Source organism: Mya arenaria, chromosome 9, assembly GCF_026914265.1.
Source record: "Mya arenaria isolate MELC-2E11 chromosome 9, ASM2691426v1".
NCBI classification, from domain to species: domain Eukaryota; kingdom Metazoa; phylum Mollusca; class Bivalvia; order Myida; family Myidae; genus Mya; species Mya arenaria.
Window position 1 is genome coordinate 312,109 of NC_069130.1, and position 17,697 is coordinate 329,805.

General features: G+C 37.4%; 2 protein-coding genes across 4 annotated transcripts; both read left to right on the top strand.

The window, feature by feature from the left end:
- The first annotated feature begins 765 nt into the window (after positions 1-765).
- On the top strand, positions 766-11,661 carry LOC128246574 (uncharacterized). 3 transcript variants are annotated; one of them, XM_052964838.1, is made up of 7 exons: positions 766-1,042; positions 2,864-4,321; positions 4,725-4,841; positions 5,415-5,572; positions 7,259-7,383; positions 7,619-7,821; positions 9,790-11,661. In XM_052964838.1, exons 2-7 carry the CDS (start codon positions 2,908-2,910, stop codon positions 9,891-9,893), a joined length of 2,121 nt encoding a protein of 706 aa, XP_052820798.1. In that variant the 5' UTR covers positions 766-1,042; positions 2,864-2,907; the 3' UTR covers positions 9,894-11,661. The 3 variants fall into 3 exon arrangements, with proteins under 3 accessions (XP_052820798.1, XP_052820796.1, XP_052820795.1); XM_052964836.1 differs by having other exon boundaries at positions 766-1,024; XM_052964835.1 differs by having other exon boundaries at positions 766-1,020.
- A 136-nt stretch (positions 11,662-11,797) lies between these two features.
- Positions 11,798-17,081, top strand: LOC128246575 (14-3-3-like protein 1). Its single transcript, XM_052964839.1, has 3 exons — positions 11,798-13,197; positions 14,814-14,923; positions 16,231-17,081. The coding sequence occupies exons 1-3, from the start codon at positions 13,104-13,106 to the stop codon at positions 16,771-16,773; spliced, it is 747 nt and encodes a 248-aa protein (XP_052820799.1). The 5' UTR covers positions 11,798-13,103; the 3' UTR covers positions 16,774-17,081.
- The last annotated feature ends 616 nt before the right edge of the window (positions 17,082-17,697 follow it).

Here is a 17,697-nt window from a genome sequence, read left to right on the forward strand (position 1 = left end):
TAACCACGTACTAAACGTTTTGCCCGAGAGTATCAATAGCCACCATCTTATAACCACGTACAGAACGTTTTGCCCGAGAGCATCAATAGCCACCATCTTATAACCACGTACAGAACGTTTTGCCCGACAATGTCAATAGCCACCATTTTATAGCCACGTACAGAACGTTTTACCCGACAGTATCAATAGCCACCATCTTATAACCACATACAGTCAAACCCCGTTGGCTCGAACTCGCTTTGCTCGAATTCCTCGTTGGCTCGAATCGAATGTTAAGGACCGATCTCTTTACACTGAACGTAAGTTTTCCCGTTTGGCTCGAATTTTCCGGGGCTCGAGGTATTTTCGCCGGTCCCAAGAAGTTCGAGTCATCGGGCTTTTACATAACGTTTTGCCCGACAGTATCAATAGCAAAGTAAAAGCTTCCAGTACGGCTTAAAATTTAGCGTCAACCCGATTTCTGTAATATATACTTTTGAAACGCAGAATCATATAAACGAAGTGTTTTGGGATATACATCATAAAGATTTTAGTGTTTTCTCTTCATCTGTTAATGATCTACAATATTTCCACTTTCATCTTTATTTTTTAAAAGTAGTTTCACATTAAAAACCACACCAGAATCCAGTGTTAACATAACCATAAAATGCATTAAACATCATTATTAATCGACATGCTTTGTTTTATCTATCGGAAACAGATATCATTTCGGAAGGAAATACTTGCATAATCATTTCAGTCATATACGAAATTGTTAGAATGCCACGGTGTTAGACGGATATTATTGTAAATTTGCTTTAAATGTGCTTGTAATAAACTCGTCACTTATGACCGTTGTTAGGATGTACAGTGAACCATTTATCTGCAGTTTTCACCACTTTTAACGCTCTTTGTTGCATTTGTGTGAGCAGATTTCTTAACAATGGACAGAATAAGTGTTAGTTATAAAAGGAGTACATCAAATGCTTGTTTATGAAGGCGAAAGGATATGTTTAGATGTTTAAATGCAGCTAAATATAAGTGGGTATGTTAAAAAAAAACTGTACGTATTCGTTGAATATATTTAACATTTAATAATCACGTTTTTATTCCAGAGTGAATAATTACAAGTAACAAAAACACCGGAATAACACATCACGTGTAGAATATTATAATGGTTAAAGTCATTTTTGAACCAATCAGAATGCAGTATTTTATTACAATACATTCTTCTATTCCATATTGATCGACACTTTACTTGCCAGGGTTATCATGTTAAAATTAGTGTCTTTATAGAAAGTAATTTGTATACAATTATATTAAACTCAGTTTAGTAAGTAAGTACGGGGTGCAAGAAGTTCCAAAGTTTCCGGACTGGTTATACTCGTAACTTAGTAACTTACTTAAGACAGTCAGTCAGTCTGTCAGTCAGTAGGTCAGTCAGTCACTAAGTCAAGTCAGTCAGTCAGTCAGTTAATTATCATTCATGTTATTGTGACATTTGCAATTCAAAAAAAAATCATAATAGCATCATATTTACAACAGTTGTACCATATCCTATTGGTCGTTAAGTTGCCAAAGATGAGGTTACTTCGTGCACACAATGTATACATAAAACGTCGCATAAAAGAATAAAATTTAAAACATTATTTGTAAAAATTATTTCAATGTTGGACAAATTTGAATTACGAATGCATACTACTTCGTCTTCTCAAATACGCACTCACAGTCAACTTGCATCTAAGTCCTTAAGGATCCTTAAGTATGCACTGGCATAACGGAAGTCCAGCTTACTTAAACAATGAACTTGTACGCATTTTCTACTTTTAGTTTTATCAGAATCAGATACGGTTCGTCTGAATTGCCTTTGTCTTATTGTCTTATTGTAAGTGCCATAGAAACCAACATTTTTCGACGAAAAACTCCAACGGTAGAATAACGTCGATTTAATTAAAAAAGAACGATAGTAAAGATGTCATTTTACAACCAAATCAAACCCAGCGGCCGAAAACCGTGGTTAAGTGTTTTTATAAGTGGTTTTATATTAGTAGCAAGCAATATGTGTTTGTACTTACAATTTCGTGAAACATTATTGATATCAAAACATTTTGCATATTACTATGGATTTCGATGTTTTTTATATAAACTATGTTTCGCTGACCTATAGGATTACAACTAGCTACTCTGCAATAATTATACCCCCCAAAACAAAGTTTGGGGGGGGGTATACTGGAATCGGGTTGTCCGTCTGTCTGTCCGTCTGTCCGTCCGTTTTTTTTTTGTCCGGGATTCATCTTTGTCGTTATTGAACAAATCTTTTTCAAACTTTCAGATATTAATGGCCATGATGTAAACTTGCGCCTCTGTGAAATTGGTACGGGTCACATGACCCTGACCAGAGTTATCTCCCCTTGATGTGTTAAAGTAGGCAAAATAAGCCCTGTCCGGGATTCATCTTTGTTATTATTCAACAAATCTTTATCAAACTTTCAGAAATTAATGGCCATGTTGTAAACTTTCGCCTCTGTGAATTTGGTACAGGTCACATGACCCTGACTGGAGTTATCTCCCCTTGATGTGTTAAAGTAGGCAAAATAAGCCCTGTCCGGGATTCATCTTTGTTATTATTCAACAAATCTTTATCAAACTTTCAGAAATTAATGGCCATGTTGTAAACTTTCGCCTCTGTGAATTTGGTACAGGTCACATGACCCTGACTGGAGTTATCTCCCCTTGTAGGCAAAATTAGCTTTGTCCGGCCTAACTCCAGGGCAAACAACCTAGACATGGAGGGGTGGGGGTATTCGTTAGCCTATGGCTTACAGTTCTAGTTATTTCTTCTTTTAGAAATAGTTATAGTAATATTTACACTTATTTATTGTAGAAAAAATAGACGTCCAACCGATCGATGCTACTGATGTTAACAGCATGACACAAGAAAATGCCAACACTACGCAAGACTTAAGTATCGTTGCACAAGACATTTCCAATACCACACAAGCAATAACCAACACAGCCCAAGACTCAGGCATATTTGCACAAAACATTACCAATACCACACAAGCAATAGCCAATAAAACCCAAGATTTAAGCATCATTGCACAAGACATTTCCAATACAACACAAGCAATAACCAAGACAACTAAAGACTCAGGCAATTTCGCACAAGATATTTCTAATACCACACAAGCAATAACCAACACAACCAAAGACTCAGGCAAAATCGCACAAGATATTTCTAATACCACACAAGCAATAACCAACACAACCAAAGACTTAGGCAATATCGCACAAGATATTTCTAATACCACACAAGCAATAACCAACACAACCAAAGACTCAGGCATATTTGCACAAGGCATTTTCAATACCACACAAGCAATAACCAACACAGCCAAAGACTCAGGCATATTTGCACAAGACATTTCCAATACTACACAAGCAATAACAAAGACAATCAAAGACTCAGGCAATATCGCACAAGATATTTCTAATACCACACAAGCAAAAACCAACACAAACAAAGACTCAGGCAATATCGCGCAAGACATTTCCAATACCACACGTGCAATTACCAACACAACCAAAGATTTAAGCATCATCACACAAGACGTTTCCAATACTACACAAGCAATAACAAAGACAACCGAAGACTCAGGCAATATCGCACAAGATATTTCTAATACCACACAAGCAATAACCAACACAACCAAAGACTCAGGCAAAATCGCACAAGACATTTCCAAAACCACACAAGCAATTACCAACATAACCCAAGACTCGGGCATTATTGCACAAGACGTTTCCAATACGAAACAAGCAATAACCAATGCAACCCAAGTCTTAAGCATCATCGCACAAGACGTTTCCAATACAACACAAGCAATAACCAACACAGTCCAAATCTTAAACATTATTGCACAAGACATTTCCAATACCACACAAGCAATAACCAATACAACCAAAGACTCAGGCAATATCGCTCAAGACGTTTCCAGCACCACACAAGCAATAACCAACACAGCCCAAGACTTAAGCATCATTGCACAAAACATATCCAGTACCACGCAAGACTTAAGGGTCATTACAATCGAAATGGCCAATACCACACAAACAATAACCAACACCACATCAAATATTTCAAGTTCATCTTCATCCATAGTTGTTAATGATACAACCGTGTCACTCTCTACGACCCTACCAACATTCATCACTCCAAATCACACCGACTCGATGGTAGCTACGAACAGTACAATACAAACTAATAAAACTTTGCCAACAACGTTAACGCCAGCGGAGGATGTACCTACGACTACCGATACCAACAACAAAACTACGCCAGGTAAATACAAGCTTCTTTTATTGTTCAAAACACTCGTTCTTATTGAATGTCTTTCTTGTTTTACTTTCTTTTATAGAATGCAGTTGTGCCCGGCAAAACCATAAACGCCTTTAAGGGTGCCGTACTGTTCGGTAAAACCATGGGGTTGTTTTTATAGAATGCCGTAGTGGACGACAATACCATTAGTTGTCTTATATAATGCCGTAGTGGCCGGCGAATGCACTATTTGTTTGATACAAAATAGTAATCAGTGACACAATACTGGTACTAGTAAGAAAATGTGTATTGTATAACAAGCAATGCCATGTTTCCATTTTAGCTAGGCTGACAAAACACACAACTGCATGTGTTCCAATTTAAGCTACGCTGACAGAACAATCAATGACATGTGTTCCCTTTTTAGCTTCGCAAACACAACAGGCAACAACAACGTTAGGGCTCCCGACAACAAAAGCAACATCCACTGGAAAATTCGTGACAAACTCAAAGTCAAGTACTGAAGCGAATTCAAGATCGGGAGGTACGTCAGGTCTTGTTACGGTATTCCAACATGATATGGATTAAACCCTTTTATTGTTTAACTGCAAACAAAACATATTTAAGGATTGATCGCATTTTGTCTTGCGAATATGCTGTAAGAACGCAGTAGGGCACGAGAGCAAACAACATAAAGCGCGCTAACTAGTGCTGTTAATCATTTGCTAGCTTGCCCTACTGAGGTCATACATCATAAACGCAAGAAATAAATACGATCGATACTTATAGTTACGTTAGTGGATAATTTTTCATCATTATTTTCTTCTGCAATTGAGAATTTATTTTTTAAAGAAATAAAACCGACAACATACGTCTGTGTAAAAAAATAGTTTATTCTTGTAACGTCGCATATCATTGGTTAAAGGGCGTCGCACTAATCCAATTGGATCGCAATATTGAAATAAATAATGACCTTATACAGAATACAAAGCTTTGTTTGTGATGCTAGTATTTTGATACCAGCATTTACATCAAGTAACGAATATATGCTTGTTTAAAAGTATGCATCGATATAGGCAGTTTTCCTGTAAGTATTATTCTCTATTTCTTACGTCAGACTCGGCATTGGGGCGGTTGGGACTGCCGTTATTGGCAGCATCTTTGATTATCATAGTCATCTTGGTGGTGATCATTATCGTGATCGCTCGGCGTCGTCGGCAGGACGGACATGCAAACGGGGAGGACCAGAGTACTCCAAAACTTAAAATGCTTGAAGTAAGTAGTTAAGAACAGACTTTGAAATGTTTAGAGTATTCCCAAACATATATTTGATCAAAAATGTTATAGAATTATCGCTGTCCATTCTTGTATCCGTTCGTTACAAAATGGTTTGACCTAGGACCATCAAACTTCAGTGGTAGTTTGCTCTTGACCGTAAGATAACACCTATTGTTTTGGGAAACAGTCCCGGTCATGGTCTTAAGAAAACTGTCTCCGCACAATAACTCAAGAACGGTTTGATCTACGACCATGGAGCTGCAGTGGTAGGTTTTCAGTAACCATCAGGTGACTTCAGTTGATTTCTAAATCATTATATCAAAGTGAAGGTCTTGGTAAACAGTCGTGTGAATCTTTGCCGCCACAACGCCTCGAGAACGGTTTGAACTACGACCATGGACCTTCAATGACAGGCTACCATTGACCAACCGATGACACAAATTTATTTTAAAGCCAGTAAGTCAAACGTTAATAATCAATGCATTTGAATTATCTGACAAAGCGGCACTGAGAGGGAATAATGTTGACAAATATATCTGGTATTACATACGCAGAATAAATTCCCTGTATATTTCTGCTGTCTGCACAATGTTACCCAGCGCCTAACCCCAAATCGAAATAAGCAAAGACTTTTAATATTTTACATCATTATTTTAATTATATACTTAATATCCAAATAAACAAACTGAAATGGGCAGTACATATATTTGTGTCTCAAAATGTTTTCGGTGTGAATATGTATCTTTAAATGCGCCATTCTCTTGGAACACTCAATTTATATAGGAAATTCAAATGTCAACCGGCATCTCGGCTGAGACGATAGATGATTCAGCTTCTGGGTTTGTTTGTGCAATGTTACAATTATGTTATTATTTACGGTCATTTATAGATAACATGTGATGACTAGATTTAATGCATCCAGAGAGTGACAGCTATTAATAATACACCTCCAATGTTCTAAAAATATATGTCAACTCATCACACCAATAGTTCCATGTGTTGTTTACCTTGAATTGAAAGATGTAGAGCAGTTACTTTGCACAACTGCAACAGAAAACCTGCCCCTTACATATTAACATGCTGATTAGAAATTTCTACCGTCTGATTTGAATAACAGCAAAATGTTATCATTCGTGTACTTCCCTAAAATCTGCATTGAAATATGACCAATCACAGCCGTGACATTTTCTAATTTTCTAAATGTGCGCGCTTGTTGAGCTAAAAATACTTAAGTTTTCAGCATGTTGAGTTTTCGGTATTTTTTCGCCATATGACGTTTTGTAATTGAACTGAACACTTTAAACTGAAAAGTGTCCCTCATTCAATTATGTCTGAATCGCATATAGTTAAAAGATATGAAATTTGTATATAAAATACATGTACTTGTTCAGGCGCCCTGACATCGTGCAATATTACTCCACTTAAGAAATCGTGCATATATGTTCGTACTAGTTCTTTATGCTATCAACATTCCATAAACCAGAATGCATTCAATAAAGTATTCCTTTACCACCAATTTTACAGACAAAGTGTGGAGAGAATGAGCGAATAGGTGTTCATTTTCTAAAAATAAAACTATCGCACCGATAGGAAATAAATAGAAGTAAATTCAGATACGCTTACAGAACAATTAACAACTCTAATCACTCTCTAAGTATCACTAAATATAGTTTTATTTCAAAGATAAAGGACACAGATAACATGCGAAAGACGCCTTTGAACGAGGATTTGCAAACGTACTCCCTTGACTACGATCGCCACGTGCAAGAAAGGATTGAAGAGCACAAGCGTCAAACCAAACCACCAGTGTAAGTTGAAAAGGTTGGTTAATGCTAGCAGCGGTTAGGTTTTTCAACTGTATCGCTACACGTTGAGATGACAAGAAAGTCTTACCGTTTGCTTCCAACAGCATGGCCTGAACCAATATAAAGATATAATTGTTAACGAATGTTGCATTATGTATGATTAAGTTTGGTAGCTCCATCATTGTCGACAGTGTATGCAATATCTAATCATACGTTCAATTGTTGTTCTTTATTGCAGCGCCTCGAAGCCGGCAGTGGGCGGGACAACGACATTTAAGATCACAAAGAAAGCGAGTTTGAGAAGCAACTCTTCTGTGTCTTCTTCGACTTCCAGCAGTCCTCCTATGTCGCCCCTCTCGCCGGATGCTCGACAGGTCCTACCGCTCCTGTCCCCTAAGGCCGCGTTAACAGAGGAAGACGAACCGGTGATCTTTAACTTTGGTAGGTATTATAACATTGATAATATTGTGTTATATCTTATGGTGTAAAACCTCTTTTGTGTTTCTTATATGATGTTGTTGATTTTTTGCTGTGACCCCTGTGTAATTTAGTGCAAGCATAGAAGTCTTGTCGCTATAGTTTGTGTTATATTCATTTAATGTTTTCCGCAAATCAAGATCAGATATTGATGTTATGGAAACCAAAGGGACAGGTCCAGTAGCCAAATATTTAACAAATACCAGGTTAATGCATAACAAATATTCAACGAGAGACACTGAGGTCCAAAGGAGAAAATATGCTCATGATATTTATTTTCAGAGGATATGTATATGTCGGTCAAATGGAATTATCCATATATTTATGAAAAATAGGTAATGGGTTTAATTTGCGTTTACGTTTGTTTACTTTCTGTACTATTTTAAGGCAGTCAGCTACTTTTATCTCAGAAACATAGGCTTTTAACGTATATCAATCGATTCATCGGTTAACATGATTAATCAAATGGCTAGTTCATAAGAAGTTAATAAACACCCGCTCAATTATATTTGAGATTGTCTGTAAGTACATGCACATGCCCTTTGGGTTGAGTAATGCTCAAACTGCATACCAATGACTAAAGACAAAAACAATGTGCCAATTCATCTCCACAATACATTTAACGTACTGTCCTTAATAAAGATAATAGAAAACTATATATTGTAAAATAACAAGCGAATTTTTTTTAAAACTATTAAATTTACACAGGGCAGCAAACTATTTTACGGCAAACTCTCACTGCTTCATTACTCAGCTCAGTTAGCTTTACAGTTTGTTTTCGAAACAGAATGTCAAGTTTTGGTTATAGAACATGTCATGCTATTGTAGCTGTACATGCCACCCTCGGAGTTATCATTTTAATATATAAAAAAGATAATTATAATACAAGGAAAACTACATAGACACCCATTAGCCAAAACTTTAACAAAGACCCCGTATAAAGGCACAAGACAAAGGTCTAACGGACATGTGGCGGATCCGTGGTCTAGTGGTCACACACTTGACTATCAATCCAGGGGTCGCAGGTTCGATTCCCCGTCGCATCACTTAAAATACTAATCGTCTTCCGGGAGGGACGTTAAATTGGGGTCCCGTGTGATAGTGCTATACACTGGTGCACGTTAAAGAACCGGGGTAGCTCTAACCAGGGTTACATTCTGTCTGTGCACTATGCTCCAAAAACCTAAAATGACTAACACTCTTAACGGAGCACTCGCCGAATGGACAAGGCCCGAGTGCGAGTATAAATAAGCTTACACACACACACACACACACACACACACACACACACACACACACACACACACACACCTAACGGACATTGAACGAGTGACACACCCAAATACAAATAAAACAGGCAGACCACACAGGCATCAAGATATATTTGGCAATAAATGTTTGGTAAATGGCCTTTGAACGTTTACCGAAGCTAATCGGTTGAAATTAGGAAATTACTCACCTTTGAATACTTAACAAAAGAAACGAAATCTGAGAAATGTATAAACAGAACAACCAAATGCTTTGTCAACAAAAAGTGTGTCGATGAATTGTGAAAATAATTGTGGAATATTTTGATTTATAATGATTACAGTGTTTTGAGACATTGTTGACAGACATTCATTATCTAAATACATCCCGAAAGCAAAATCAATACGCAAACATATGTAACGAATTCTGTGTAATATCCTTCTGTTTCCATGTCACTGTGTAATGCTATTTCATTGTTTAAATGTTTCTGTGTAATGACATTCCGTTGTTTATTTGTAGCTGTGTAATCACATTCCGTTTTTTCCATGTTACTGTGTAATTAAATGTTTTGGTAAACATTTTGAAGGGAAATACATACAGATTGCTTTTCAGTGTAGATAAAACACAATGTTTTAAAGTTTAACTTAAGACCTTATTAAAATAATGTTGTTGTTGTTGTTTCAGCAAAACGTCCAAGTGACTGTTTGATCAACAGGCGAGCAAGCAATTTGGATTCGGTGGATAAGGGACAATACTCCGGAGTAAACAAATATCTCGGTGACTCGTAGTTACCGTTCTTGACGGACACAGCGCAAAGTGTGTTGACCCATGTGTAATTTAATGCGAATATGGCCCGTCCTAATTGAGATTGGTGACAATTATTGGGCCCATACCGCCTACTTTGAGCTACCCCAATGAGTACATGTGTAATGGAACATGGCTTGCGTTTTCATTGATAGGTGAACTTGATGAATTGTTTTGATTTTTGATGTGAATTTTGTGTGCTCATGTGTATGTGCTGTTCTCGAACGGAACAGAAACCATTCTATTTTATTATAAAACAGTGTTTAATCGGTCAAGCGGTTCTAACGAGGTGAAGTCATTTCAAATGGCGCTAGAACAAGGCCTTGTACGACATGTCTGCAGTTATAATTATGGCTGTTCAGCAGAACTTGTATATGCTCAAAGTACAACTGATTGTATACCTATGTGGTATCGAATGTCGTCCCCAGCTCATTCGTGAAGATATGCTCATTAACTCTTTAAATACTTGGCTTAACTAATAACTCGCTTACAGCATGTACCTCGATTTATGTGGTTTAATTAACCAAAGATTTGTATACGCATCATAGATTGATATAAATATAATGAATTAACTGCGAATCTATCATGGGACCTTAAAGCTGCACTCTCACAGATTGAACGGTTTGACGACGTGCCAATTATTGCGAAAATCCATGGAAACCAGTTATATACGAATGCTGACAAAAATTAGATCGCATATTTTTATAATTAAGTTAAAAAATGATGTGTTATGCATTTTTCTCAGCAGTCTTAAAGCTGCACTCTCACAGATTTACCGTTGCTTAAACATTTTATTTTTTTTTGTCATTGAAACATTAAATTTGAAATGGAAATATGAAAATCTGCGATCTGATCTTTTGTCAGCAGTCTTTCATCACGTGTAAGCAGATATTTACGCAAACATTTGCTAATTCCAAGACAAAAATAAAAAAAAGTTGGAAAAACGAAAAATCAGTGAGAGGGCAGCTGTAAAACATTGGTTTGCAGAAATTTATGCAAAAATTTGCTCTTTCCAAGACAAATAATGAAAAAGTTGTAAAAATGGTATATCTGTGAGAGTGCAGCTTTAAATCCACCAATACACCAGGCATTTCTAAGGATAACGATATGTATAATTATGATGAATTGCGGGCTTTGAAGATTCGTTTAAAATTATGACCATAAAATTGTTAAAAGCCTTATTTACCATAAAACATATCTTTAAATAACCTTCTGTTTGGTTTGTATCTTTTTTAACCATCATGCAACATTTGTTAACTAAATTAAATTGGAGATGGATTCCATAACCTATCTTATCTAAACAAAAATAGTGTCAGTTTTATATAAAGTACAGTCGAACCCCGTTGGCTCGAACTCCCAGGGACCGGCGAAAATACCTCGAGCCTCGGAAAATTCGAGCTAAGCGGGAATGCTTTCTTTCAGTAGAAGAAATCGGTCCTTAACACCCGGTTCGAGACAACAAGGAAATCGAGCCAAGCGAGTTCGAGCCAACGGGGTTTGACTATATTAGCGAAAAGTATGTATTAACGTGAATTAATGTTAGCGAATATGATAATCTGTAACATTAAAAGTAAATGTTAATGTTAGGTGTAAATGAAATTTGATTTGTACTTTATTTGAATGTGTTACCTGTTTTTAGAAACTTTACAGTTTAGTTACACCTTTTATATTTAATCTGCATTTTGAAACACATGTATTTATTTCTTTTCGCATAAGTGTATGTTGAGTGTAAAATAAAATTGAAACTTTTAACTTAGGACTTGCGCCCCCATCCGGAGGAAACAAAATACGGGTTCAAACGTGGTATGTCTTTAATGGTATATTCTGGTGTCTAACTTCTTACCTTCTTTTGAATAAATTTCAATTTGTCTTAAACGATTTAGATTCGATTGACTCAAAACTTATGGCGTATGGGCCTATAAGTACGTTATACATGTATGTCCTGCTACAGAACACCTAAAAGTATGGTGTGTTCCTATAACGAGAATTTTATGCAAGAATGATCTAGGATGTTTAATATCTTACAGTATTTTTTCAATAACTATTTTTGTTCCAAATGTATACCTCTTTAAAGCAGAAAGGATACTCATTTTTATGTTTATCTCCCGAAACACGAACACCTTGAAAATTAACCTTGCCTTACTTTATTACTCCGAAATCTTATTTCACACCTGTTTTCATGAACATCCAATTTTCAACATCACGTCCAAAACTATTAATCCAGCGATGGATCTGGGGGGGGGGGGCGGCAGCGGCAAACGGAGCCCCCTGCCCCCGCCCCCCAATAAAGGTCAAAGTTTACTTTTTATTTCAATAAAGGAGAAAAAAGTAATAATATACGCCCAAAATGCATCATGTCGGATTAGAAATAGTTTAAATTTTCTTGAGGGAATACCCCCGATACCCCGTGCCAACACTTTAAACCAAATAAGTTTCATTTCTGAGGGAGGGGCGCAAGTCAAAAGGTTACGCCCCTAAGTTACGCCCCCTCTAACGTCGACTCCTGGATCTGCCCCCGATAACTGGTTTATATAGCACATAACCTTCAACCAGTCTTCTGTATTTCAGTGTATACTATTCCCTAGAGTGACACTACTATCTCAAATATCGTTCCGATCATTCTTATACATAATCATTCTCCGGAACGGGGCCGTCTTGTTTTGTATTGATAATTTAAAATTATACATACTCTTAAATATGCTTTTGTGAGAGAAAAAAGTCGTACATTCAGTAATGTACATTATTCTTTCACTTATAAATGTGAGCGGTTTTTTTTTGCTTTCTCAGTCAAAATAAACTTGACTGCTGACGTAGATTATAGTTTCACTCAAGGACGTTTATCATAACCGAGTTACAAGGGAGTATTTTATACAAGCGATACTAAAAAACTAGGTTAAAGCAAACATCTAGTTATACAGTGAATGAATGTTAAATATTTCCTCATTATATAACTGGAGCATGAGGACATTTCAGTTTGTCTACGAAATAAACGCATTCTAAAGTGGTATTTGGTTATTTAATAAATGCTACAGTAATTTAAGACATATCTACCTTTTTTAATTGTGAATACACGATACGATCATTTATTTTTAAACACTGGTTGTGTCTTAAATCTTAAAGGATTAAGTATATACCGACAATTCGAATCATTAGCATAATTACTGCATTGTGAAGACGGAAGAAAACAGACGGAAATGGCACGAGAAATAATGAGAACGAAAGCCAAATGGTGCGAACACGCGGAACGGTACGATGACATGGTGAACGAGATGAAGGCGCTCGTGGACGGTACGTACGTCTGTCGCAGACTGTGGAAGGTTACGTTCGACTATTTCATTTTCCATTTAAGTTGGATAATGCAATGTTAGAATTACATTTCATATCATATTAATGTAAATTCTATTAATTTAATCTGAAATAATAACAGTATGATTACATGTATTGATCATTTTCATTATTATAAACATTATTTGTATCTTTAGAAGTAGTAGCAATATTACTGGAAGTGGTAGTGGTGGAGTTGGTGATGGGGGATAGTGGTAGTGGTTATAGTGGAGGTTGTACTGGTTGTAATAGAAATCCGGGAATGAGTCGAAATTGGTGCTGTTGTTGTTGTTGCGTTGTTGTTGTTGTTTTATTTGGTGATGGTGCTGTTGCTTTTGTCGTCGCTGTCGTTGTTGTTGCTGAAGCAACAGTTGGAGTATAAGCATTATTCACTAAGGGTAGAGTAAGAAGCAGCAGCAGCAATAGTAGCAGACGCAATAGCAGCAGCAGCAGAAGTAGCACCAGCAGTAATAGTTACAGTAGCAACAGCAGTAGTAAAAGCAGTAGTAGAAGCAGCAGCAGTAGCAGCAGCAATAGCAGAAGTAGCAGCAGTAGTAGAAGCAGCAGCAGTAGCAGCAGGAATAGCAGTAGTAGAAGGAGCAGCAGTAGCAGCAGGAATAGCAGTAGTAGAAGCAGTAGCAGTAGCAGCAGGAATAGCAGTAGTAGAAGCAGCAGGAATAGCAGTAGTAGAAGCAGTAGTAGAAGCAGCAGGAATAGCAGTAGTAGAAGCAGCAGGAATAGCAGTAGTAAAAGCAGTAGTAGAAGCAGCAGGAATAGCAGTAGTAGAAGCATCAGGAATAGCAGTAGCAGAAGCAGTAGTAGAAGCAGCAGGAATAGCAGTAGTAGAAGCAGTAGCAGTAGCAGCAGCAATAGCAGAAGTAGCAGCAGGAATAGCAGTAGTAGAAGCAGTAGTAGAAGCAGCAGGAATAGCAGTAGTAAAAGCAGTAGTAGAAGCAGCAGGAATAGCAGTAGTAAAAGCAGTAGAAGAAGCAGCAGGAATAGCAGTAGTAAAAGCAGTAGTAGAAGCAGCAGAAATAGCAGTAGTAGAAGCAGCAGGAATAGCAGTAGTAGAAGCAGCAGGAATAGCAGTAGCAGAAGCAGTAGTAGAAGCAGCAGGAATAGCAGTAGAAGAAGCAGTAGCAGTAGCAGCAGCAATAACAGAAGTAGCAGCAGTAGCAGTAGCAGCAGGAATAGCAGTAGAAGAAGCAGTAGTAGAAGCAGCAGGAATAGCAGTAGTAGAAGCAGTAGTAGAAGCAGCAGGAATAGCAGTAATAAAAGCAGTAGTAGAAGCAGCAGGAATAGCAGTAGTAAAAGCAGTAGAAGAAGCAGCAGGAATAGCAGTAGTAAAAGCAGTAGTAGAAGCAGCAGGAATAGCAGTAGTAAAAGCAGTAGTAGAAGCAGCAGGAATAGCAGTAGTAAAAGCAGTAGTAGAAGCAGCAGGAATAGCAGTAGTAAAAGCAGTAGTAGAAGCAACAGCAGTAGCAAGAACAGTAGCAGTAGCAGCAGGAATGGCAGAAGTAGCAGCAGTAGCAGTAGTAGTCGACATACTTAGTAAGATAACAAGGGTGGTATTGTTTCAGTCTCCAGCAAGGATGAGCCGCTGGACGAAGAAGAAAGGAACCTGTTGTCCGTGGCTTACAAGAATGTTGTTGGGGGTCGACGGTCCTCCTGGCGGGTCCTTAATGCGAAGGTAGGGTAAGAATGGAGTCGGCGATTCACAAACCTTCAAAATGAGGCTTAAGAGAAGCATCAGTGCCTATATTTGGTTGATCGTCTGTTGCTGATGATGTTTTTCAGTTGGAAAACTTACTCAAGTATTATTAAAACCATGATAATGAAGTGCGTTATGTCGTTCGCCAAATTTCATTTGAATATCTAAGAAGATTTTGGGTTATGGTCGATGTCATGACAATATGACTTTTATTTCATTGAAGAAAGAAGAGCTATTAATGACGTCACATTGTTAAAAGATTCACATCCTGTTTGTTGACAACTCGTACCAATTGTTCGCCGTACCTGGAAATCCGGCGTTTAGGAAATTCAGTACGACTGTTTTTTATACAAATGATACTTTGTGTTTAAATAAGGTTTCAAGAAAATGACCAATTTATCAGCAATATCAAATTTGAACCAGGTTGCGCCATATTTATAACAGCAGGGGTTCTAACTTTTATGCATGTATGTATGATACACATACGATGATTGAACATGGCTAGATTAACTTATATTTTTTCTATACCAAGTTCTGATGAAGTTAGTTTGTTTCCGGTTTTTCGATCTATACTATGTTTTTCCGCCCGACCCTCATGATTTGTTTCCATCGGGCAATAGTTTCTGGTAGAAATGTATTGTTTAATACAGCGCACTACTTATCGTTAATCCGGACCAATGAGTGCCGATTTTAAGTGTGACCTGGTATTATATAAAATATAAATCCGGACCTACCTACAATATGTTTGTTGCCACTGGAAATCGAAAACATAAAATTGTATTTCTTTGGTCGTTTACCATCAAGGTGTGTTTTTATGTTATGTATTTCCTAAGTGTAAGATTTGTCATCCCCTGAATTATGACGTTACTTTCAAGGAAGACCATGTGCCGATTGTTCAGAACATTGTTAATGTTAACAACGATGTGAACTCGTAAGTTGATAACTTTCAAATACAGTTGAACCTCGTTAGCTCGATCTCGCTTGGCTCGATATCCTCGTTGGCCCGAACTTGACCAAAAGGACCGATCTCATTATACTCAATGTTATCATTCCCCCTTTGCTCAACGGGGTTCGACTGTATTCAATACTGATGGACACACATGTGCTCTGTTGTGATTTATTGTAATCTTTACAAATATTGAGACAACTGATTGAGCTTTGCGTAGTTTACTTAAACATATCAGCACATCATAAACTATTTCAACTTTAATTGTTAACAACAATTACGTTAACAACGTTGTTAACTTTAACAAAGTTCTGAATCGGCCATTTGTTTGTGTTTTCAGTTTGGCGAGGATCTGAAGGAGCGGCAGCGGGCGCTTGTCGAGGCCATGAAGAAAAAGGTAGAGGACGAGCTCGTGGGTCTATGCAGTGACGTCATCCGTCTCCTTGACGACAGGCTTATTCTCCAACCGGAGAACGTGCAGGCCAAAATCTTCTTCCTCAAGATGAAGGGCGACTATCATCGCTATATGGTGGAGATCGCTGCAGACGACGCCGCCAACCGCGAAACGCTCATCAAAACCGCCGAGAAAGCCTACCAGGAGGCAATGGACATTGCAACGGAGAAACTCCCTTCAACTAGTCCAATTCGCCTCGGCCTCGCTTTGAATTACTCGGTGTTCTTTTATGAAATCAAAAGCAGTCCGAATGAAGCTTGCGATCTAGCAAAGAAGTCGTTTGATGAGGCGATTGAAGGCCTTGAAAACGTCTCGGAGGATGTTTATAAAGACAGTACATTGATTATGCAGCTACTTAGAGACAATCTAACTCTCTGGCGCTCAGAACTCGACGATGATGAGGAACAACAGGACACGGGCGATGACTGATACAAACGACAATGCATTCGGAGCACCTCAAGCCAATACTACGAGCAACGCCAACATCAACTTCAAGTTACTTTATCTTCCCGTGCAGAACTCACTGCCAACAAGCTTAAAATAAAAAGAAAAAAAAACATAAAGAAACATTTTGCTGATTTTTTTTTGTGTTCATGAGGAAGAAACAGTTTTACATATTAACGGAGACTAACGGGATTATCCGAAGTGTTCCGAAATTTCGTTGCAGAGTTGTCATTCTTGCCTCGTTCCCTATTGTTCATAATTGTGTTTTGTTTAATAAATAATTATGTAGTTTGGGTAATAGAAGATTCTTTATTTAAAGTTGGGTATGTGCTAATAAGAAACATTAGCTCAATGAGCTATTGTCCGATACAAAGGGCAATTTTCTGAAATCTCGCTTTAAGTTCTCGAACACATGTCTTAATTTGACCCTTTTCATACAGCCAAAAAGTTATTTATTTTGACTTAATTGGGATTTTGCCAACAGAAAAGGAGCCTTTAAACGTAAATGATATACGAATATTCAGATATTTTAACAATTTAGAAGAATACCTAAAGAAGTGTTCGCCTACTGGTAAAATATTTAAGTATCATATTTTGCTTGCTTAAGCTTGATTACCATTAACAAAGTTAATCATGAATATTTCGTGAATAACTTCCTTGAAAAGTTTATATTTAACAAAATATGGGGACTTACAGTTGGTGAGATAAAATAATTAATGTGTACGGTTTTTTATATATTGAAATGTTAAAGGTGAACTCTCACAGCTTTGACAGTTTTGACTTGTTTTTCGTTTTTGTCTCATAATCAGCTTATTTTGGTATCATTGCCTTAAATTAAGCCTTATAAGATAACTCACAATAGACCCGATCCCAAACGTTTGAAAAACTGCCGAAAAAAAACTCTTCTTT

What these genes read in the sequence shown, in the direction of transcription:
- LOC128246575 (XM_052964839.1), top strand. Translation starts at nt 13,104, where the DNA reads ATGGCACGAGAAATAATGAGAACGAAAGCCAAATGGTGCGAACACGCG. An exon ending in GATGAAGGCGCTCGTGGACG is followed by an intron (nt 13,198 to 14,813) that starts GTACGTACGTCT and finishes GTATTGTTTCAG; the next exon opens with TCTCCAGCAAGGATGAGCCG. An exon ending in GGCGGGTCCTTAATGCGAAG is followed by an intron (nt 14,924 to 16,230) that starts GTAGGGTAAGAA and finishes TTGTGTTTTCAG; the next exon opens with TTTGGCGAGGATCTGAAGGA.
- LOC128246574 (XM_052964835.1), top strand. An exon ending in AGCGAATTCAAGATCGGGAG is followed by an intron (nt 4,842 to 5,414) that starts GTACGTCAGGTC and finishes TTCTTACGTCAG; the next exon opens with ACTCGGCATTGGGGCGGTTG. An exon ending in ACCGGTGATCTTTAACTTTG is followed by an intron (nt 7,822 to 9,789) that starts GTAGGTATTATA and finishes TTGTTGTTTCAG; the next exon opens with CAAAACGTCCAAGTGACTGT.